This window comes from Rattus norvegicus, chromosome 9 (genome assembly GCF_036323735.1).
Source record: "Rattus norvegicus strain BN/NHsdMcwi chromosome 9, GRCr8, whole genome shotgun sequence".
NCBI classification, from domain to species: domain Eukaryota; kingdom Metazoa; phylum Chordata; class Mammalia; order Rodentia; family Muridae; genus Rattus; species Rattus norvegicus.
Window position 1 is genome coordinate 113771155 of NC_086027.1, and position 23775 is coordinate 113794929.

The following is a 23775-nucleotide window of genomic DNA, read 5'->3' on the forward strand; positions in this document are numbered from 1 at the left end:
TAAAGCCAAAGACTCCCACAGGAAAAGACAGACTCCCGAGTGGTCCCTCCTGGCCAGGGCTTCTCTGTTCAACTGCGCGAGAGGAGAAACTTTAGCAGTACCCTATATCCTAAGTAGTTCACCCCAGAGGTGGGCAAAATGGGGTGTGTGAGCTCAGTGTCTGTCCCCTGGGGGTGAGTGGATGTCCACAGATGATGATGATGGATGCCGAGCGCCAACCACAAGCACCTCAGCTACACACACAACTCCGTGGGCGGGTGGAGGCGGGAAGAAGCACTTACAGTGTGAGGCAGGCAGGGCTAGAGTCCCCACGGGGCAGTTAGTAAGACAGTTTGGTTCTGGACAGACGGACAGAGAGAGAAAGAAGAGAAAAAAATAAACAAGTCGGTTGGAAAGTATGTTGAAAACAAAACAATACAAATATAGGCCCTGCTCCAAGATGGCCTCCAGGAGGGAATGCTGTCCTCTGGGTTCACTCGGAGGGAGGCCAGGCAGAAGGAGACCGTGGCTCAGCTCATAGGATTGTCTTCCGCTGTGAGCCAACACACTGGAGGAAGCAGAACTGAGGGGCAGGGGCCTCCCAGCTCTCTGACAGCACTTCCATGGCAAAGGCCCCCCCCCGGGGGGGGGGGGGACAATAGCATGGCTGGTTACACAGTCTGGTTTGTTCTGATCACAAGAGGCAGGCCAGGGTCCCTTGAGGGGTGAGAGGGAAGCAGGGGAGAAACATTTTCTGTCTCTCAGATGTTGAGATCCTAGTAACGATACCACACAGGGTGCTTGGCACAGGCTAGGAAAAACACCAGCGACTCTGCTTATCTGGGTGTGAAAACCACACATTCACCAAGAGATGTAACGTGATTTCCAATGGGACTACTATGAGGGGTCAATCCAAACAGGAATGATTGATTCTCCTGGCATCCAGACTGTGCAAACGTCTGAGAGAAAGGGGAGAGAGCATGTCTTCTGTGTTACATTAGCAGGTTGCTCTAAACACCATCAAGAATACAAACGGTCTTTGCTGCCCCAAATAAATCTCTCTGGTCTCTAATGAGTAGACACTTAGGATAGCCAATTGATGATGCCCTATAGGAAGCTGTCTTAGCTGAAGGCACATACAAACACACCCTCCCAAGCCACGAGAACTTATCTGAGGGTTCCTGAGGTTCAGTGGTAAACTTTGGAGGTTTAGATGAGAGAAGACACCATTTACTACCTGAGAACTCTTACCCTACGACATCCATTCTTTTCAGAGTGTGTGACCAACCTGTCCTGACACCGTAGACCTTGGGAAGGGGCAGGTCACGGAACAGCTGTTTCCATAGGTGACTGTCAAGAGTCCACATTGGCCTGACCTACTTCTGGTTAGAACTCTGTTTTGAGTTAAGTGTTCCTTTAAGGGCTGGATGGGGAGCTTAGTCATTTCTCCCCTGTGAGTAATTTGAGGGAGACAAAGAAAATACACCTTTCTCTTTCTGTCATCAGGAAGCCAGGCCTGGTGCCATGCAGGGAGTGGTGAGTAAGAAGCCTGGGAGTATTCAGCTGTGTTCCGACCGCTGCCCTTGCTGTATGTGGGCTGGGCTTGGTCGATGCTCACGAACATGCATGCATCCGGGATCCTAGGACTTGCAGTCCTGTGACTGCTTACTAGTCAGACCTACTCTGTCAGCACCGCAGTGACAGTGAGGCATAAACCCTGTCACCACTCCTATTATCAGGTTGCTTCCTGTTGCTGTGGACATAGGACCATAGGACTTCTTTCCCTTTGAGTCAGGTTCTCATTACGTAGCTTTGGATGGCCTAGACCTCAAAGAGCCACACCTTCCTCTACCTCCCAAGTGCTAACGTAGTATGATATCACGCCTGTGAGAGCCCTTGTATGCTTGTGTCTTTTGTTTTGTGTTTATGTTTGTTTTTGGTGCAAGGGTACATGTGGGCATCCGTATCAGGAGAATCCAGTGCTGACAGATTTGTGTCACCATTGCCACGTTCTATTGCGGCACACTTTTTCCCCCAACAGTATCTATTACCTGATTCCAATGAAAATGGTTGGTTTAAAAGATGACAAACTGCTGGTCTGTACTGAGGTGGCCTGAGAATCCACACGCCGTTCTTGTAGTTCCCAAGGAAAGAATTTGGTGTCCGTTATCCAAACGCACTGAAACACGCCCCTCATGCAACCACACACAAAGAGCTGCAGTGCATAGAGATCCTGACAGACAGACACACATGCACAGCTCCTGCTTACTGAGTTTCTACACTTGCACCATACCACACATACAGAGCAAACGCACATCAGACCAGGGCATGGAGCTGGGACAAGACCCAGCTCAGGACTCTGGGGAGTTACAGTAAACCTGCTTATGAGGTACTCTGGGTTTGTCTCTCTGCCTGTTCTGTCCCATCCTGACTCCATTCCTGCCCAAGCTACACAGACTCCTGGAACCGCTGCCCAGGGTCCACTGTGGGCGTCCTATGCTGGGCAGCCTAACGGAGAAGGGAGCAGTTACCCAATTTACCTCCATGGATCCTGGTTCAGCTGGCACTGCTTCTCCAGGGTGGCTGTCGCTGGTGAGACCTGAGGAGCCATGGGTGGCTTGCTTCCTCTCCTCCTTTAAGGCATGCTCCAACAACTTTTTGTTGAGGATCCGGGCCACGTTCTCAGTGAGCGTGTAGCCAGGGGGTGCAGATAGGTCCTGTCTCACTGGTGTGCTTTCTCCACCATCCTCCCTGTACATCTCTGAGCCTACCCCTAGGGGGCTGGGCGACCTTCCTCGGGAACTGGTGCCTGTTTCCTGGCCTGGACCCAGCTCCTGTCGAGGTTCTGCTGATCGAGATCGGCTCCCGGCCCTCACCCCGACCGGACTGTGGTCGATGATGTTGAAAAGGCTGGAGAGGCCATCATTGATGGTGGTGTGCACAGGGCTCTCCCTCGTGGTAGTGGAGCGGGCCCAAGCCGACTCACTGAACCCTTTCTGGGGCATGCCTGGTGAGGTCCTGCTGTTTGGCTGGTCAGCTTTTGAGGGGGGCTTTCTCTGAAGTTTGGGAGAACCGTACTTTGGGGAGCAGCAGGTGCGTTCAAACTTGGCCTGCACCTTCTCAATGGCGGGGGCCACCTGTCTGCTCCTAAGGCTGCGGGAAGGAGAAGACACAGGTGTGGTGCCACCTCCGGCTTTTGGCGTGAGACACTTGTGGGGGCTGCTGGTGACACCACTGGCACGCAGGGCCTCAGTCTGCAGGCCCACACTGATTGTCTGGATGGTCTGTGTCCCTGCTGTCCTAGACCCATTGGTCTGGCAAGCCATGTCCCTGACTTGGGGTTCGGCAGGACCAGAGCACATGGCATTCCTGACGGAGAAGGCCACCTCCTTCATGTCATCACTCATGTTCCTAGACATATCTAGGCTGTTCAGAGGGGAGGCAAATCCCAGGGAGGGGCAGAGAGGTCTGTCGAGGGGGCGGAGAGACCCCTCCACACAGTCTCGGGGGTGTCTGGGTGGGGTGCAAGGCCACCTGTTGAGCACAGGTTCTGGATGACCACCCTTGGCATCTGCCAGGTTCCCTCTTGCTCTGCTCATGGGAAAGGGGCCCTCAGGGTCCACTCGGCTCCTGCCCTCACCACCTGATGCTATACTGTCAACCCGGCGGATGGCAGGCGGGCTGTGCAGCACATGCACCCCAGACTGCTCGGTGAGGACATGGGTCCGCAGTGGCTGCTTCTGGCAGTGCTCTGGGCTGGTCATGGTGTCTGTAGTCATGGTGACACTTGTGGTCAGGTACCAGGAGGAGTCGGGACAAGGCTCCGCTGTGGCCTCGTGCCCTACCCGACCCACCTCGGTCCTGTCTGCCCAGAGGTCTGGAGGCCGATCCGCCCCAGCCCTGGGGGATGTGTAGTCCCAGTCTTTGCTGTTGAATTCTTCGATGTACTTCAGGTCATCGGGGGACAAGGGTGGAGTGACATCCTCCCTGCTGCTGGCAGATGGTAGGCCCTTCTCAGGCAGGAACGGGGAGACGTCCATCAGACGCTGGAACTCAGACATACAGGACACAGACACTGCCCTAGGGAAAGATGCAGAACCGGTGTCAGCTCCTGGGTCATGCTCTGCACAGGACAGAGCCACGGAGGTGCCTGCTTCTACCTCTTAAAGCGTGGGCCGGCCACTTGATATCCTCTGAGTGCTGATATGCTCACCTGATGAATGCCCGTGTCTTTACTGTCCTCTATAAGTGACAAACTCCCTTAGATCCACGGACAGTGGGAAAGGAGAAGACAAGTGTGACAAGGCAATAGCTGGACTTGGTAGCCAATGGGTATGAGCGTGGGTGTGGCCTCAACACTGATGTTTTAACTCTGCCCGTTTCGATCCGACCTAAATTGATTGTGTTCCACAATCACAGAGGTGGTGGGTGGCATACTGCACAAGTCAGGAGGTGGCTGGGGCCTTCATGCAGTCGGTCTATCCACCAGGGCAAGCATAGGTGGGAGCTGGATGTTCCCGCCACCTGAGGTGACAGAACCTGTGTGACTTGGAATCTCCAACTGCAGCCCAAGTAGGAGGCAAGATGGACACCATCACACTAGATTAGTTTCCCCTCACCTGATAGAGTTTATAGCTAGGGTTCTAGCACAGCCCTAGCCCTACAGAACCTGTTAATAAGTAAGCCAGGCTGGGCTACCCTGTGAACCAGCGTGTCCTCTCAGTGGTGGCTACACAGAACGGTCAGTGGAAACAATGGGTGGGGGCTTCCTGGTTCTGGGATGAGCTGGATGGAGGAGCTTGGAGATAAGTAAGAATAGAGGGACACTTAGAAGGAGCCATGTTGGAGACATAATAAGACTGGGACTACTGGAAGCATGTCTGGGCACCTCCTGATGCAGGAGGTGTGGCAGGACCCACCATATTGTTAGAAGTCAGGGGCCGCACAGCCAGGGAGGGGTCAGTGGTTTTGCACTGGACATTTAGATGCTATTTATAGATTATAATCTGTAATTGACTACTTTTGAAATTGAGAGAAGCCAGTAAAATATAAAAACACGGTTATCATGCAAAAAGGCAACAGAACGGTGGGAGGCCTGGGTTATCAGAAGCAAAGGGCTCCAAGCCTTCACCTTCAACACGAAGCTAAAGCTGCTGTGTGGATGGGGGAGAGCAGTCGGTGGAGTGACAGCTACGTGCTACTCCTCTGTGTCAGATACCATTGACTTCCTACAAGTCCATACACAGAAGCTACACAGAGAAAAGAGAAACTGAAGCTCTCCTGTTTATGGCTGTGGAAACTTGAGGCCCAAAGCACTTAAGTCCCAGACCCACGGGAACAGATCATTAAGAGGCATATGCAAATTGCTCCTAGAGTCCAAGCCCACAAGTAGACTTTCGGTTGCCTGGGGAAGACTGGAGAAGGGCAGATCCATGCCTAGGCAACAATCTCGGTTGTGTGGACAACAGCCGTCAGGGGCTGACACAGAGACAGTCATTTACAGCATCCAAGTTCACTGGACAATTAAGGATAAAGGTGAAGGTGGCAAACTGCCAGAGACACAGCAGCTGGAAATAAAATGTATCCATCTGCAGAGGGAAGAAAGGCAAGACCTGAGAGCTCATGTATCCATCTACAGAGGGAAGACAGGCAAGACCTGAGAGAGCTCATATATCCATCTACAGAGGGAAGACAGGCAAAATCAGAGACTCGCAAGCAGGGAGCTGGTATGTGACTAACATGGATAGCAGCCCCAGTCCATTTCCCTCAGGAAAGCCTTTAACAACAAATCCTGTTTACAGCAAGTACAGCGCCTCACAGATGGAGAGGCTTTCTGAACTTCGAGAGAAGAAAGTTTGCCTTGGATCATTTAATAGCTGGCCTTTCCGTACATGGAATATGAAGTTCTTATCCTAAATCACATACCAGCGTGTGTTGCCTTTTTGTTGCTGTAACTAAAAACCAAGCATGTTCACAGGATGAATAATTTAAAAGCAATCCATTTACTTACCTTTGAAGATTTCCTTTGCGACTTTCTTCTTCCTGTAAAGGGAAACAAATACTTGTTGGAATCACTCGATTTTGGCTTCCTAGGAATCCTGTCTGTGCTAACGCGACTAGTTCTGCTCTGCTCCCTTAAGATGTGGTTTTGAATGCTCACTCAGGCCAGGTCCTAAGTCACTGCCCTGAGCCCTTTGAAGTCGAACAGTAAAAGCAGCATCCGAAGCATCATGGGAAGGTAGGAGCTTCTGTAGTCTTACCTCCCAGGAAGGAGGAGCTAAGTGAGAAAAGTAAGATAGTTGAGTAATCAGCCCTCCTGCGTTCCTGTGGAGACCTCCCAACTTTATGGAGTTCAAAGAACTGTCAATCCTGAGTGTGTGTGTGTATGTGTGTGTGTGTGTGTGTGTGGGCGCGCGCGCTCGTGTGTCTGTCTGTGTTGGGGTGGGAACAGAGGGTAACAGTGAGGAGAGAGTTTGTAGCTTGACATCCTCTGGTCTAAATCTTACCGTGAAGGTTGGTGTGGCATCTTTGGGGCCAGGACCCCTGCTTGCTTTTAAACATTCTTAGCTACAATCCAAAGACTAACAGCACCGAGAACAGTGCTGGCCAGCAGCACCACAAACGCACAGGTTGTCTGTCTATTAGGAAAGGACTCTCGAGCTGACACGGCTTGTAAGAAGCAATCCCTTGAGAGTAATGGAACCATGTCTCTCTGGACAGAAAGACTGAAGGGTGCCCCTCCTCACAGACATCGTGTCTCTGTTTCCGTTGTGTAGAGGAATAAGGTTCCCACTCTGACCTTGTGCCCTGTCTTCTATGAGACTGGACAGTAGAGATTGCCTGCAGATCTGTGGGCAGGGCGGACGAACATCCTACCGCCCGATACACACTACTGGGAGTAAGGCGCTGACCTCATTGACTGCACGGTTGGGCATCCCTCAACCCGGAAGGTTGGAATATGGAGTACTTCAAAATCTGAAAAGCTTTCAGTTCTGACCTTTGTTTCACACATGAAGTAACCACATTGAATAAGATAACTTTTAGGCTACGTGTGTAAGGTGAATATGAACCTTAAAATGATTTCTGTGTTTGAATTGACTCCGATCCCTAAGTCACCTTATATGTATACATAAATATCCCAAACCTGGAAGAATAGGAAATCTGAAACCCTGTGGTCTCTGCATTTTGAATCAGGTGCATTCAAGTCACGTAACGTCTCCATATTTCAACACTACCAGAGACAAGACCCTGTAAGTATGAAGTATTTGAAAGAACGCCATTCAGTATAACCTCCGTTAACTGGTTCACATACAATGATCCCTAGATGTGTCCTTGTCCAATCATCCCTGTTTTATTGAGATAGGGTCTCACTATCCCTAAAACGAGGTTCTAAAAAGACATCATCACAGGGGAAAAAGTGATCTATGTCGCAGATATTTGGTGGCTCTCTTAATTCATTCATTCGGCAATCTAATTGTTGGATTTTTTTTCTCCCTTCGCCCAAAATTACATATAGTGGCTGCCATTTAGTGATAGCTATTAAGTGTTAAGAAATTTCTTAATACAGAAAGACTTCTCAGCTGTTAGCTTTCCAGAATCAGAAAACTGTACTAAGATATCAAGAAAACTTGAAAAATATACTTTTATTTTGTCTTTTGTATTTTGTATTCTCTCAAGAGTTGTCACATTATAGGGGACCACAGTCCAGCATTTCAGCAGGATTGAGGTCAGGCCCACCAACAGCCATCACATCACTAATGCCGATAGTTCACGCGGCTCAATGCACAGGTTGTCTGGGGAACTTGATGAGCGCTAGACACTGGCCGCACCTAAGGACACCGCCCTCCAGCCATTAGGAACCTCAGGGGACAAACGCAGGCTGACCTCCGCAAGGCAGTTCCTGAGGGGTGGCGGGTCCTCTGAATCATCATCCAGGGACAAAGCGTCCAAGTACAGGTTCTCGCTGGCTGAGCACCTGTCCGACTCCTTCAGTTTGGAGAGCGGCCGGTCTTCAAAAGGGATGGAGTCAGTGTCTTCACAGGGCCACATGGACACAGGACGGGACGGGTGTAGGCTTCCTTGGTGTGGGTAAGGGCGGTTGTCATCTTCTCTTGGGCTGCAGAGGAAACTGCCGCTTCTCCGGGGACTTTTCTCTTTCTGTAACTGGGGGTGTTAAAAACAGAAACAATCAGCTTCTGGTTTTCGGCGTGACAATCTCTCTGAGACCACCCTTTCCCGCTGCTTCGAGTTGCCTGTGTCTATCTGAAAAGACTTGGCTGGAAGAAAACATTCTTACAGTTCTGACCTTAGTTACAAAATGTCCCTCAAGATCGCATATGCTTTCTGAAGGAAAGCGTGCTTTACCAGGGCTGTGGAAACTGTGTTTACCATGCAAGCCTTCCTGGTGCAAATATTTCTGTTTGGAGGGGCCTTTGCTGTGGTTGTATAATTTACTGTGCTCATGGGAAATTAGAATTTTTTTTAAGTTTAATGGGAATAAACATCAGGTTTAATACTTTCATTTGCAACTACCACCAGGACTTCAGTTACGCTCCACAGAGTACTTTCGTGGATGGCAAACTCCTGAGGTGAACCACATTTTCCCTAACTGATTCAAGGCGGATAACAAATTCTATATTTAACTCAAGGGATTGAACTGGATTAGAGCCACGCAGTGCTAAAAGATGGCTTTAACTCTGCTCCAGACGGCTAAAACGTAACTGTGCAGACGGCTAGGTACGGCGCGCTTGCTGTTCTAGCTTGGGAAACTGGAGTATTCACGGGCAAGCACAGATCGCTCGGAGAGAGGCTGGAGATGAAGGGGTTGGGCATAAAGCCGCTGGGGATGCACGTGCCTAACACTTGCAAAGCCCTGCTCCAAATCCCAGCGCTCAGAGATGGCAGGGTGTAGCTGTGGTCGTGTGGCTTGCTGGCTAGCCAGCAGAAGTAATTTCTCAGCTGTTACTTAGCTCATTGGAGATGAGCAGACAGGTGAGTCGGCATAGGGGACTGGTAGATACAGACATAGCCATTTAAAGTCACAGAGGAGTGTCAGGATGTCCCAGGGGTGTGCCTCATAGTCCGCACCACCCCCACCCCTACAAACACTTATTGAAGCTACAATGGAGGCTTGAAGGCATATTCACCTAGGACTTCCCAGTGAGATCTTTACTGGCATGTGCTCCTAGATTGACTATTCTCTCGAATAAGCAAATTTTCTAATGAAACCCAAAGTGGCAATTGGATTTCATCCGAAACAGTGGCCGACTAGAGATTTCCAGTTCTCAAGCGCTGAGACGGTGGAAGAATTTCTTTTTTTTTTGGGGGGGGGGGTCTTTTTTTTCGGAGCTGGGGACCGAAGAATTTCTAAAACCCCCTCAAACCCGATCAGACGGTTTTCCAGAGCACCTTTACAGACTGCCTCTCTGCACCCAGTTTGAACCTACATCTGTAAGCTTGCAGAAGTGCGGCCTGTGGCCCATCGGGAAGAAGCTGCACAGGACAAAACGACCCTCTACTCAGATTTTTCCCCCTCACTTTGGAGGTGTTCACACAGAAAGCTCTTAAAGACGGGGCATCTGCAGCAAAAATTTAGGTGGCAACCTGCAGCAGGTTCGCCATTAAATCGGGGAATAAACCGATCTCTCTGGGTTCGAGCTCAGCTCCTTCTGTCTCTTTTCCCCCTCCCTCTCTTCCCGGTTCCCTTGATGATGCTAAATGCTTCGCTTAGGAAAGTTACATAAAAAGGGAAGCTTATTATTATATCCCTCTACCGCATGTCAGTGCCATTCGAGTTCCAACACACGATCATCTCCCAAGTTATTTTGGGCGAGGAAAAAGATGCAAGCGTCACGATGGAAGCCGCAAATGTGTGCCGAGGGTGTGTGTGTGAAGGGGACGACTAAAGAGGAGAGCTGTGAGCAGACGCGTTCTAACTCAGTAAAGTGGGACTTCAAAAGTACACCCGGGCAGCCAGCAGCAGTCCGCACTGGGCCTGCTAAGTATCAGGTTTCCTTTATTAAAAAAAAGAGAGGGGGAGGGGGGGAGTGCGCTGGAGTGGCTGGAGCTGGCCTTCCCGGCTGCTGAGATGCCTGTGCACTGCTGTAACGGGCCCTTGGCGGGTAAGGTTTCCCAGGCCTGCGTACCTACTACTGTACTTTCAATCTGCAGCAGAACAGCATTCAGTGCAAACAGGAAATCGAACAGGTTCTATGTCTCAAGACTGTCACCTCACAACTGGGTGAGAAGAAGGAGGTCACCCCAGAACAGGTTTTAGAGGGTGGGCCGGCCGTTCAGGTTTTGAAGGTAGCTAACTTAGCTGCCTATGTACCTGGATAGATAGATAATGCTCTGTGGCTGTGATCTGGGAGCTGATCCGTCCTATGGAGAAATCTAGTATGACTACGTAAAAGCTAACGACCCCACCCCCAACCCCAGTCAAACGTGGGTAGGAGATAAGAGGTCTTCTGCTAGGATAGATGAGACACGCTGAGTGACCTTAGCCACAGTTCCACGGTCGTTCACCATACGCGCCGCCTTGTGCGGGGCAGGAATTAATGTGGTAGTTTAACGACACTGGAAAAGCACGAAGCACGTGTTCTGGAAGTGGAAAATGGATTTAGTGCCACTTCTTTGACTGTATCAAGTTATCACAGCCAAGGTTATACGGCTTCTCGGGGAGTCAGATATCAAGTGGGTGCTGTGGGGGATATTCAGTTACATATTCGGTTCATCTATGGAATGTACACCTAGACATTAAACCAGCAAGCAACTGGGTGAGCAATGAAGCCCCATGTGTGCTTCCACTTGTGCAAACATCTCCATGGGCGCTCGCTTCAGCCAAAGTCCTCTCTCAGAAAAAATGGCTACCGTGTTGGTTTTTCAAATAAGGCAGTGTGATTACAAAACTCTTTAAGGTGCTGGAGTGCTTCGGTGGGAAATTAGACCCATTTCTGAGAGCCCAATCTGTGTGTGTGCAGCATCCTTTCATCATGGACCGCTCTGATAAGCAGGGAAGTCCTACACAGATGCTGGGGTCTACAGAACAGGCGTGAGGACCGGGTGGACACCTGAAATGCCGGGTGCTATACAACACCTAAGACACAGAAAGGAAGCTCAGGCCTTGGTCCTTGTTACCTCTCTCTCTCTCTCTCTCTCTCTCTCTCTCTCTCTCTCTCTCTCTCACACACACACACACACACACACACACACACACACACACACACACACACACACATCCTCCAAACAGTGTCAAAGTAAGGTGACAGCTCAGCCCTGGGTCACTTCAGAAACTGAGTGTCATCAACTGTGTCTGGCCAAGGTTTTCTTTGCTAGAAATTCCTTATTTCCCTGAAGAAAACAAAAGCCTTAGATGCCCACTGAATTTATGGCAAGTGTGTCTTTCAGAGCTGAAGAAGCCTGGGACAGGATCAACAATGACCAGACAAGGGGATCCTCAAAGGTCCATGACAGGGAGCACGACGGCCTCGCTGGGGCACAGCAGGGACAGTCAGATGAGCAATCCAAAGCAGTGGCTGGGAATGAAGGTCCCAAGTAACCGTTGTTTCCCAGGAGATTAAACACTGCCTCTCAGAGGGAGGAGAAAGCGTCATGCAATGTACGAGACCTAGGAAGCGTGGAGAGCAGATTCACTGAGAGTCTTCTCCAAGGTTACATAAACACTAACAGTTGTGGAGAAAGGAGACACCAGTTGGCTGAGCTGCCTGCAGTTTATGTGTAGCATAGGTACAGCCCCCATGAATCACTGTGCTGAGGTGGGTGGGCTTATCAGTGAGGTGTCCTCCTGGTAGCCACATGTAAGTAACCCCTCACCCGTGGTCCTATAAGTACCCCATATAAACTCAATGTTTCACTAAACTAGATTTGGGTGGAATCATCCCTTGATCGGAACTCCATCTGGGGCAGAGACATCTGCTCACGTCTGCTGAGAGAAAGTGATAAATTGGTGTTTATTTTATAAGAATACAGGCCACTGTTAGCTCCGAATTTCTGCCTCAAGGCAGACCCACTCAGCAGAGCACAGACTCGAGGCAGACCCACTCAGCAGAGCACAGATGCTAGGCACAATCTGGCAGACTCTTCACAGTGCTGTATCTCTAAACCAAACAGGAAATGATGACTTTCCTCTTGGTAGTATTTGGAGAATTTTGAAATGGAGCCACATCAAATATTAGCAAGGTGACTCATTGGTGATCAACCCGGGAGAGCCTCCGCTCCTTCTGTCTGTAGTGCCCTTTCTTCCTCTCTACTGTTTCTAAGTCAAAGACTCTGGGTCATTTCTAAGTCATTTAGTGTAACCTGGGTCTTTTCCCATGTAAATTTAAACTCACATTTACCTGCGTTCGATTCTAGCATAGGAACCGTGCTGTGTATGCGGTTGACAGAGCATACTTCTCTAAAGGCTCTCTGATTAGCGCAAGCCCAGTGAGTGCTTATAACGAAATCGCGATCCCCTTTATTCTAGCTACTGTTTCTAACTGACTGATATTCCTCGAGACCTTATGCGTTTATGAGAATGATGGATTGAAACAGGCAAGGTATCTGCGGGATGAAGATCTAGCCACTGGGGTATTCTAAAACCTCTGCTCAGTGTGACGTGATAACCTGCATTTTCACACTGCTCCCGGCCTCCTGCAGCTGTGTAAACTGCCCGTGTGTGCGATGCGGAGAGTGGTTCTCCAGGCTGCAGGAAAACAGCTCCCACTGCTCTCCCTGCAGCCATCTGAATTTGTTCACCGGAAGATGATGAGCTAAGCTACCAGATATCTCCCTTGGTTCTGCTCCTGTCCAATCATAGCTCTGCAATGCCCACAGCAGAAGCCATCACCAGCAGACAATGGCCTCTGACTCAGTTTGGTAATTACTTCACTAATGGTGACAATTCCATTCAGGCTGCAGTGTCACCTAGTCTTCCGTGGCCATCCTAAGGGAGTACACTCTGGGGTAGAACTCCTTGAAGGCAACCCAAAATAACCTCCCCTTTCACATTTAATCTCCAAATCCTGTTAAAAGGTCACTTACCAGCTCCTGCGCTTATATACAGAGGCAAGTCGCCTACTAACTCTGCAGTGAAAGGTGTGTGTGAGGTTAGGGTGTGATGATTAACCTTAACTGTCAACTTCACTGCATTGAGAAATGCCTACGTTAAGTAATGCTGACCTGGGACTGTCCGTAGTGGCCTTTCAATTGATTACATCCTTAGGGCTCTGACCTAATAAATGAATTAATTCCTAGGCGAATTCACAGTTGATGGTATTCCTGGGAGGTGGTGGAAGGGAAGAGGTGGGGTCCTTCTGGATGAAGCAGGTCCCTAGGGCTGTGCCCTCGCAGCCACGGCTTGCCCAATCCCTCTCTATTGTTCTCTATGCTTCCTGTCCACCATGAGATGAAGGCCTTCCTCTGTCATGTGTTTCAGCCACCACATACCGTCCAGACACTGCACCAAGCAACCGTTGACTGAACCAACGCGAGCCACAACCTTTTACATTGTTCTCACGGGTCTTCTGGCACAGCTACACAAAAGTAACACACGAAGTCCAGGACCAGATCGCCATTGTGAGAAGCCTAGCATTTCTCACTCTTCCTCTGGATGCTCTCAATAGAATGCAGATGACAACAACAGTCTCCTTTCTCTATGTTCCTGGATTGAGAACTATCTGTGTGCTGCACTAAGTTCTGGAGCTGCATTGCACTCTGGGCTGCAGCACTCTAAGGCTGCGATGCAATCTGGGGCTGCGGCGCACTCTGCTCTGCTGCGCTCTGGAGCTGCAACATGCCTACCTGCTCCACCCGCCATAGGAGCTCCTCCTTCTGCCTCCCCCACTCCTGCCGCTCGTTGTCCAGACGCTCCAGCAGCTCCACCTTCTCCCGGTTCCAGTTCTTCTCTCGGTGATGGATCTGCCAGCGCAGGTCCATGACTAGGCCGTGGCTGTCAGCCAGCAGTTTCTGGTGTACCTCTCTCTCCTTCTTCAAGGCCCCTTTGCCCTCAGCAGAGGAGTCCAGCTCTCCCAAGCTTTTCTCAGTCTTCTCTTCCAGCTGCCAAGAAAAAAAGACATAAGAACACCCTTTCTAGAAGTCCAGCATTGGAGGGAGAAAGAACTCGGTATATCTACACACGATCCCGGGATATACACGTAAGGGAAGCTGGACTGATCCCATGGATTTATAAGGCCAGAAATAAGAATATTGACTGTGAAATCTCTAGCTGTTGAGCGCAGTTCTTACGGACTCCTTATCCCACCTTCCAGTCTAAGCCACTCGGCCTTCTCCCTCTACAGCTCTTTGAAGATGGTACCATGCCTGGTCTAATATTCTTGGCCCTTATCTGGGTCAAAATAATGGAACCCAATAGTCTTTAGTGAATGTTTAATGAATGTTCACCCTCAAATACCTGAGGGTGAAATAGACAAGTAAAACAAAATGCATTCTACATCTTAGATAGTCAAACTGGCAGAAACCAGAGAAGACGTCACATAAAGGTGATGGCACTAGGCCTTCCTCCCTCTGGATACCAGGAAACACCCCATTTTTCTAAGTACTCTCGGTCCCTAGAACTATTGATCACTGCACATAGTGCTCAAGAATCACACAAGAAACATCAGAAAATTCAAGTCAGATGACAGTGGGCACCTCTAATGGCTGAGGCAAAATTTCAATCCGATTGATGTGCTTGTTGGTTCCTGTCAACAGACACAAGCCTAAACAGTTCTAGGAAGAGGAAGTCTTAAGAAAACTCCTCCATATGACGACTGGCCTGTAGGCAAGTCTGTGTGGTATTACCTTGATTGATGGGAAGGGCCCAGCCCATGGTGGGTGATGCTGCCCCAGGGCTGGTGGTCCTGGGTACTTTAAAAAAAGCAGACCGAACAAGCTTCAAGGAGCAAGCCAGTAAGCAGCACCCCTCCATGGCTTCTGCTTCAGTTGTCTCCAGGTTCCTGCCTTGGGTTCCTGCCCTGACTCCCTTCAGTGATGGATGGCAATGTGGATGTATAGGTTGAAATGAAATTTTCTCCTCACCAAGTTGCTTTTAGTTGTGTTTTGTCAGAAAGGTTAAAAACCCAAATACAACAATAAAATTCTAAATGTCAAAACTGAAGGAGAAACCCTTTCTAACACAGAGAGACTAGAAAACACGCAATAAGAACAAAAACAATGCTTGCCAGTAGACCTGCCCTTCCAGACAGACAAGGGAGGGTCTTCAAACAGAAGAAACATGGGCCAATACTTTATCAGAAAATGCACAATGAAAATGGCAGCTATAAATATAAAACTCATTTCTTCCATTTTAAATGGTTTTAAACACCACACCATTCCTCTGAAGCAAAAACAGATGTGATACATTTGTATATACATCACATACAGATGTGCTACATTTGTATACACAGCACATACAGATGTGCTACATTTGTATATACAGCACATACAGATGTGATACATTTGTATATACAGTACATACAAATATGATATACTTATATATGCAGCACATACAGATGTGATACATTTGTATATACAGCACATACAGATGTAAAAAGTGGTACAGAGAGGATGAGGAGGGGGATGAAGTACTTGCTGGTCAAAGATCCCTAGAGATGCAGCCATGGGCCTCATGCATGCTAGGCAATTACCTTTATACTGAAATTGCTTCCAGTTTGTTACCAAGGCTGACCTTACTTAGACTTGGGATCTCCCTGCCTCAGCCTTCCTACAAGTATGCACACCAAGCCAGCTGAACAAGGACTGTCTCATTTGTTGCTGGATCCTCAGTATTTAGAGGAAGGCGTAGTTTGGGAGGGAAAAAAAAAACAACCAACCAACAAACAAGTAAAAGAAGAGAGACTTGGGCTCCACTGAAAACTATCTAGGTTTTTGTTTTGTGTTTAAGTGCAAAAAAGGTCAAACTGGGCACAGAACAAGTAAATTAGCATTGTCTGCCATTCACTGAACTTGGGTTGTGTGTTGAAGACACTTCCTAAACAGTTAGGGCAGAAGATGAACAGTCTGTGGTACCACCTGGCTTCTAAACTTGAGGGTCTAGCTTGTTTCCTGACAGGAAGGCCCTCTTCTTCCAAGGCTTTATTTGCAGCCGACACACTAGTGGATCTCGGACTCTTCTGAAGCCAAGAAGCAATGTCTAAAAGTGGCTTGCAGAACAATTACATTTTCCTTCTTGTCTACAACGATCCCCTGCGCCTGGGACACTTCTAAAGGGTGGAAGAGCATCCTTGCCTATTTATCCCCGGTGACTCGTGGGTCCGTCACTTCAAAGGTTTGGACTGAAAGGCTTTGCTCCTGACTCCATACAGACTCTAAGCCCCAGACCTGAAGTCAGAGGACAGACTGGGCGAGCTTGAGGAGTCTGATGGCAGATGGCAGCAGAAGTTCACAGGATAGGTGCTAGTGCAGGTGAACTGGAGGGTACCTGGGGTCAGTGGTAATGAAGGCAAACTTGGCGGGAGGTCGGATGGTAGTGCAGATAGATGATCTTCAAGGGTACCCACAGGTCACGTGGCCAAGCGTGTGAACTGGGGGAGGGGAGCTGTCCCAGGAGAACTGGTTTCTTGGGTAATAAGCCCTTTTCATCTTTTATCATGATTGAGGCTATTTACAAGGTATCTCCATTTTTAGGGAACTTTCTTCTTTCATGGCTGAGCTGATTCGTATAAAGTTTTAATTGCCTCACAACAAAGGTCAGACAATGAATGAACAACATCACACAGACCCTGTTCCCACCTTATGACCCAGAAGCACCCCGGAACTGCAGACTGTATGGGAGACACATAGGGAAGCTGAGCTCAGCAGAGGGGTCCTATGGCCTGAGACACACTCCGTGGGCTGGGCTGTAAGTCCTCTCTGGAGGTGCTTCACATGGGCTCTTCCCAACCTAGCTCTGACTGAGATTTGAGGCGAGCTCAGTTTCTTCAGCATAAAAAGGAGATTGGACTTGACGAGGTTTCCCAGCCATGAGCGGAAGCTCTTACCGATATTCTGGAATTTCTCAAGGGCAGCCCTATGTCGCCTTTTTCAGAGGTCACAAAACCACAGTGTGAAGATCACAAAACCACATACACTTCTCACATCTTAGCACTTGGCAGGCCAAAGAGGCTAGTGAATCTCTGTGAGGTCAGCTCGGTCTACACGGCAAGTTCCAGTACAGCTAGAACTACACAATGAGACCCCGTCTCAAAAAGGACAGAGAGTCGGCCCTGGCTTTTTGTGGTCCAGAATAGTCATCTCCATATGTCCACAGGTTCAGGCTGCCAGCCCTTCAATGAAGCTACTCCATGGCCTCATTTAGCGCCCACGGGACAAATAAAACAAAATGGTACTGTTGAAGGGTACTCCGCCCCTAGGGAGGAGACTACTGTGAGCAGCGGTACCTGAGTGGTGAGGCACGTCACAGGCAGTCTCCTATTCTGCTTTCCGTGCCCTTGCAGCGGGGTTGCTGTGGAGAACCTACCTGCGCCTCTTCCCCACCCATCCTGGATACCGTAGAGGGGACAGACACATGGGGTGTTCAAAAGGGGGGTGGCGCGGGGGCCAGGTACCTGTTCCAGGCGGCACTTGAGCACAGCCCACTCCACATCCCACGCAGCCTTGTCGCTAGCGTACTGCTGCTGCAGACGCAGACGCGCATGCTCGTCTTCACGAAGCTCCGAACGGAAGTCCTCCAGCAGGGCCTTGAGGGCCCTGAAGAGCTGCTGGTTTTCCACCACCTGTGGGAACAGAGCTCGGTTATGCTATACTTCTCTGAGTGTCTAGGAGATGGGAAGCAGAGGGGCTCGGTCAGTGGGGGCTGCAGCTTGTGCCAGGTTCCCTGCAGAAGGCACAAGTGGGTGGGGCCTCCAATCATGAATAGTGGCAAGATGGTCCCACCCTGAGGCCAAGGTCCCCAGGCAGGCGTGTCCAGAGGCCAAACCATGGCTTGGTGCTATGGGCACTTGCAGCAGAGGCACTCTGAACTCTGAGTGTTAGAATCAATAAAGTGCCAAAAGCCACAGGGAACCTCCGAATGCCAGGCTGTCAGGACTTTTTGGGACTTCAGACATCCAGGACACTGAGTTAGGCTGGCTGGCTATGCTATGACATCACTCCAGTGCCAGCTGCTGAACTGGAAGTAATCTCTGAGGTCCTAAGTGGCTCTTAGAGACATGGGGGTGGGGGGCGGGGTCACTCTGGGTTTCGAAGAGGCTCTAAAGATGAGAAGCAAGGCGGGGTGGGAGGGGAGCTTCCGAGAGTTCCTAATTGGAGCCAGCAGTGAAAAGCACATCTCACAGGGTTTGCTAATCCCGAGAGCGAACTATTACCTCACCGTTTGTTCTTCACATAAAAGCTACCAAGCTCTCCAGACCCTGCCCAGCCTTTGAAGGCACACTTCAAAACTCTGATTTCTGCTTTAGTGTGTGTTGCCAATGGCATTGCGTCACAACGCCTGGCACACAGCCCCTGTAATCCCAGCCCTGGAGAGAGAGGCTAAACAGGAGGATTCCAAGTCTAGGGCCAGCCTGAGCTACACGGTGAGATTGTCTCTTGGGAACTGAAAAGGCGAGAAAAGGGAAGGAAGGAAATACGGAGGGAGGTCTGTCTGAATTAAACGCTCCGAGTAATTACGGCGTTTTGATAATATAGGCAGCCATGGGCCCAGTTAGACATAAAGCACTGAGTTCCTGAGTTCTTGATCCGATAACGTCATGGTGTTCCTGGTTTGGTTTACTCAGGAAAGCACAGGGAACTAGGAGCTAAGTCACGCCTCGAGCATTTAAGTTCTGCCTCAGGACAGCAGAGCCCCGCTGGTTCACACCGACGCTCTAGTGCCCAGGAAACTCACTAGCTGCTCCACTCAGCCGGCAACGCAGGCTCCAGCTCGGAGTCTACAGACAAGACCACTTCTCAGGCAGGGATTTATACATCTATCTCGGGCCGCACGTGGCGCAGGATAGCCACGAATGCAGACGAACACACAGAAGCAAACTCACTGAAGGTGTTTATAAACAACTCCAGCTGTGTGGTTCCCGGTGTGCACTTCATGAACGACAATGTTGTTGTCGGTCACAGGGATGGACACTCCCGAATCCACTAACCACAGGCAGGAAAGAATGTCACGAATGTCACATCATGTCACATCGGGGAAGAACTTTAGACACGCTGTGTGTATGTTTAACAAGTTTAATCACTCACAGCCTATTAATGACCTGGAAGGGAGTGGTTGTCCCCGAAATTTATGGGAAAGTTACTAGATCAAATGGAGTTGGATCTCGACAGTGACTAGGTCTATTAGCATTTAGTATCATTTTTAAATTTCTGACCATCACCACCACGGTTTACTTGTGACAAAAGGCATGAAAAGTAAAATTCAGCTAACATTTGAAAAATTGGGCAGATAGAAAACTTCCTAAAGATTTTAACAGCCCCTCCAGCTACAAATCCTCACGGAGATGGATACCCACAAACACATAAACTCCACATCTAAAGCGCCTACAGGGGAGCTGGAGAGATGGCTCAGTGGTTAAGAGCCCTGGCTGCTCTTCCAGTGCCCCAGGGTTGGAGTCACACTGCCTACATGGTGGCCCTCAACCCTGAGCTCCAGTTCTAGGAATCCAACGCCCCCTACTGGTCTCTGTGGACCCTACATGCACTGGTGCAGATACAGTTGGCAGGCAAACCCTCCCAGCAACAAAAGAGAAATACTCATTTTCATGTGGGATCTTCTGAAAAATTATCTAGTTCGTAAGATTTATTTTTCACCTTTAGATCTTTAAAAAATCACTACCTTTCGAATCAAATAAAACGTAAGTGTGAAATAACCGCAAGAGTTTCGATCTGGTCTCCGGGGGTCGTCATTCATCCTGTTTATATGGGAAAGCATTCTTACACGTAATCCACAGTTTCCATCCATCCCAAGTCGGATAGAGGCTCAGCCTGTGAAGGATCATCCCCTGCGTCACGTGGTTACTAACAACCTTAGAATCTGAGCATTACAGGCTCTCTGCAGATTGAAATTTTACTGTCACTGTAAGCAAAGCTGGCAGGTCTTGGCATTAGCAAACACCGTGTCCGATGAAATTAAGCCTTAAGGTTTGTAGGCGCATCTGGTTCCGAGTCATCAGGATAATACCCTCCGACCCTATGAGCTCCAAAACTGCTCCAAAACAGAAGCAAGCAGGCCCAGAGAATCAATGTGACTGCCGCTTGCTATCACAACCACCCTGAGGAGCCCCGCCTTGGGACAGCAGTGAGCCAGGCAGCTTCTGCCATGAACTCACCACAACACGTCACATCTCTAGAGACTCCCATGCCACGATGGGCATGGTTCTTCCACATGGTTTTTATGCACACGCATGAATCCAATAGTAACAGTCACTACTACTTAACAATTTATTTTTAATTCTATTTATTTTATATGTGTCTTTTTTAGCCTGCATATATCCTATGCACTCTATTCGTAGTCAGCAGACGGTTGTGAGCCACCACGTGGGCCCTGGGACTCGAACCTGGATCCTCCGGGAGAGCGGGTAGTGCTCTTCCCTGGGAAGCCAACTCTGTAGACCCTGCTTACCACCTCATGTCTGCCAGGATGCGCACTAGCTTATACTCATCTGTAGGCCCTCATATTCTTTCAATCTTGGTGCGTTTTATAGAGAGAGGAAGAAGTAAAGTTCGGCGCAAACAGGCACTGTAAGTCCCCCTCCGGACTATAACCTCTAAGCCAGAAACATTTAAAACTTCACAGTACACTGAGCCCAGCTCTTTCCACTGTGTTGGGGAAGCCATCCTGTCTCTGAGGAACTGTCATCACCTTTGCCATCTCTCTTCTGATGCCTCTTGCTGGGACAGGTTTCAGGGCAAAGAGAGAGGCTATCCAAAGGAAGGTAAATGTATTAACCAAGGGAGGTTCTCTGTGGGTTCAAGGCCAGCCAGGGCTACAGAGGGAAGACTGCGCTCCATGAAGATTTCTATCTGGGAAGTTATCTGGACACAAGAGATTTATGAACTTTTTGTACCAGAGTCCAACTATGCAGTTTTTTAGTTTGTACATTCCAGCACAGTTTTAACCTAAACAAGACAAAATAAACAAAACCACACGCGACTTCCCAAGTTTTTCAGAGTGGCTGGAATACACCAGCAGCCTTACTGTTTCCTGCTCCTTTGTTTGGGAACATTCCAGTTCACAGCTCATCTCTTTTGGGTGGGGCGCTATAAAATCCAAAACGTAAGTCTGTGCTCATGGGTCATTCTTTTCAACGGGTTCAAGGTTGTCCTTCAGTCACCCAGGGTGCCTTGCAAGCCTGTAGTATTCACAGCAAGTGAAGCAGGAGCGTAGATGAGGTGGTTTAACAAGTTACTTGTGGTGCTATTTTTTTTCAGTATCTGAGATTTCTGAGACCCGTGCACCACAGAAAACAGTAGCCCTGTGAAGAGGGAAGCCATCTTCAGCACGGCCTAGCCTGCCTCTTTAAGCCATCACCTTTGGAAACAGTCTTAATCTAAAGGTGAATAGGACACTCTGACCTGCCACAGTGGAGTGAGCCACAAAAAGCCAGGCACGACACAGCGCTGATGGCCTCTGCCTCCTGTTTACTTCAGCTACTCACATAGGCAGGGGAGATCTGCAGTGTTGGGAGAGCTGATCTGGTTGCCTGACCCATGCATGGCCAGTTTCTATTTGACAAAGATGAGAGGGGAGCTTATGTGGCGTTCAATAAAAGCAAACGAATCAATTCCAGGCAGTCCACATCTATTGGCAGGAAACCCAAACAAGTCCTTAAAAAAACGATAGATCCACGTATCAGCAACATTTTCCTGCACGAGCCATTGGAAACTCCGGCCTTCATTGTTACACGGAGATTAAATTCAGCATTCTTCTCTGCAACCATTATCTTTCTGCAGATAAAAGAGAATGGGCCACTGAAGACTGACCTTGAGAGTAGAATCTACGGTGGGAGCTCGAAGGAATGATACTCCCGGTCACCATTCGCCTTCTGGCTGGGAAGGTGCCAGGGGCCAATGGCCAAGAGGGCGCTCTGTCTACAGTCTAAGAGTCCCCCCAGGAATAAAACCAGGTGGCTGGGGAATTATTAAATAATTTGATGATGATGATGATGATGATAATTTAATAATAGGTAATAACTTGGTATGTATAACCTGAGAAATCAGGACAAGCCTGATGAAAAGCAGCTGATCATTTGAACCACTGTTCAGCAAGCTCTAGGGTCTGCCTTCCTTGTGGAAGGTATGCTATAGACTACTGAGTGAGCTGCATTCTGGGAGGGAGGCTGGAGGAGGGGAGGAGCCTTTTACTAAGCACCTTAAGCACAGGGGCAGATTTATACCTCTGTGTGCGGCAACAAAGACATAACAAGGACCAACTTGTGTGTGATCGTGTGCTCTGGTCTAGTTTGCTCTGGTCTGGCTCCTAGGGAAGCTACAGGAAATAAATAAACCAGGTCACAGTGTAAAACCCAAAATGTACGTACTATCAAGAATCAAGAGGGTAACTTCTTAAAGAATTAACTCTTCCTGGAGGGAGCAGGGACTGAACCCAGGGCCTTGTGCACTTGAAACGAGTGCCCTACTACTGAGCTACACTGACATCCTCGGGTCACTTAAGTTTGTTGTTTTCGGAGGCAAGGTTTTGCTATGTAGCCTGAGTTGACCTCTAACTTGAAATCTGCCTGCCTCAGGCTCCTGAGTGCTGCAATCATAGGTAAGTATCACCACAGCTGGTGGGGGAAGGGGCGTTAGAGTGGTGGTTTATTGTTCTGACATGCTAATCTCATCAATCAATCTTTCCAGACTTTTCTTTATCTTGGAGAAAGACAGGCAGACAGAGAAGCAGCAGAGAAGTCAGAATCTATTAGCTGAGGGAAGGCCAGCTTTGGGGACAACCTCTTACGATTTTAACACTGCAGCTGTCCTGGGGACGAAGGACTCTAGCAATACCGTGAATGGTGTCTCAGAGATTGACGTGAAATCGAGTTTCTAACGCTGTCCTTGTGAATCTTACGTTAGGCTCACCGAGTGCACATCATGAATTTTGTCCTATCTCTGGATGTCAGAGTAACTTTCTTTTAACTTATTATTCTAATGCTGGGAACAACGAGCAGTTTTCTCTCTAGCCATGCAAGCCACGCCCTTTGTTTTGCCGTGAGGCGATAGAGTCGCAGTGCTGGCAACACGAATCACCGGTGTATCAGACCTCCATTTCAGTAATTACTAAACAGTACAACGTGCATAAATGGCCTCAGTGATGCTGGCTTCAAATGGCCACACAGCCTCAGTGATGCTGGCCTCAAATGGCCACGGGGCAGCCGACAGTACTGAGATGAACGTGAACCATAAACAGCCAGTTGTCCCCTGCCCCAGCCTCAGCGGCAAAGAATATGAAAGTGAACACTGAGTTTGAGAACGAGGTCACTGCCCTGGAGTTGTGTAACTGAAGACAGGAAAGCAGGGGGCGTTGGCACAACCAGATGCCTGCCAACCTGTTGAATTTTGCTTCTCGTACTCAATGTGAGTGGACACCTGCGATGTTTAACTCCTCTGGACATAATAAATGTTGCCATCAACAGGGCTTCACTGTGGGAACTGCAGCAAAACGCAGATCTGGGAAACGTTGCTGGTTGCTTATCGATCCTTGGGAAAGCCGTTTGGCCACGTTTCCCATGCTACTCATCACAGCCCCAGAGGTTCTCGGGGCTCCGAAGGGGCCGAGGGTCTGCACAGAAGCGTATTAAAAACACAAGCAGTTGTCTCTTGCATCCTGACTGCCAGGCTGATGAC

At 49.2% G+C, this 23775-nt stretch overlaps 1 protein-coding gene across 12 annotated transcripts in view; it reads right to left on the bottom strand.

Moving 5' to 3' along the window:
- Mtcl1 (microtubule crosslinking factor 1) overlaps positions 1-23775 on the bottom strand; it is a 166276-nt gene that overhangs the window by 49017 nt on the left and 93484 nt on the right. For 6 of the 12 annotated variants that reach the window (XR_010054610.1, XM_039084806.2, XM_039084802.2 and 3 more), the window contains 5 exons: positions 17544-17711; positions 13780-14034; positions 7864-8142; positions 5990-6021; positions 2520-4059 (listed from right to left, as the gene is read on the bottom strand). Coding sequence is in view for 11 of the 12 variants with exons in the window: in XM_039084806.2 (XP_038940734.1) it covers positions 2520-4059; positions 5990-6021; positions 7864-8142; positions 13780-14034; positions 17544-17711 (2274 nt within the window). In the remaining variant the exon portion in view is untranslated. Of the gene's footprint in view, positions 1-281; positions 339-2030; positions 2113-2519; positions 4060-5989; positions 6022-7863; positions 8143-13779; positions 14035-17543; positions 17712-23775 lie in introns of all 12 variants that reach the window. The other 6 variants (XM_039084800.2, XM_039084801.2, XM_039084803.2 and 3 more) reach the window with 2 other exon arrangements.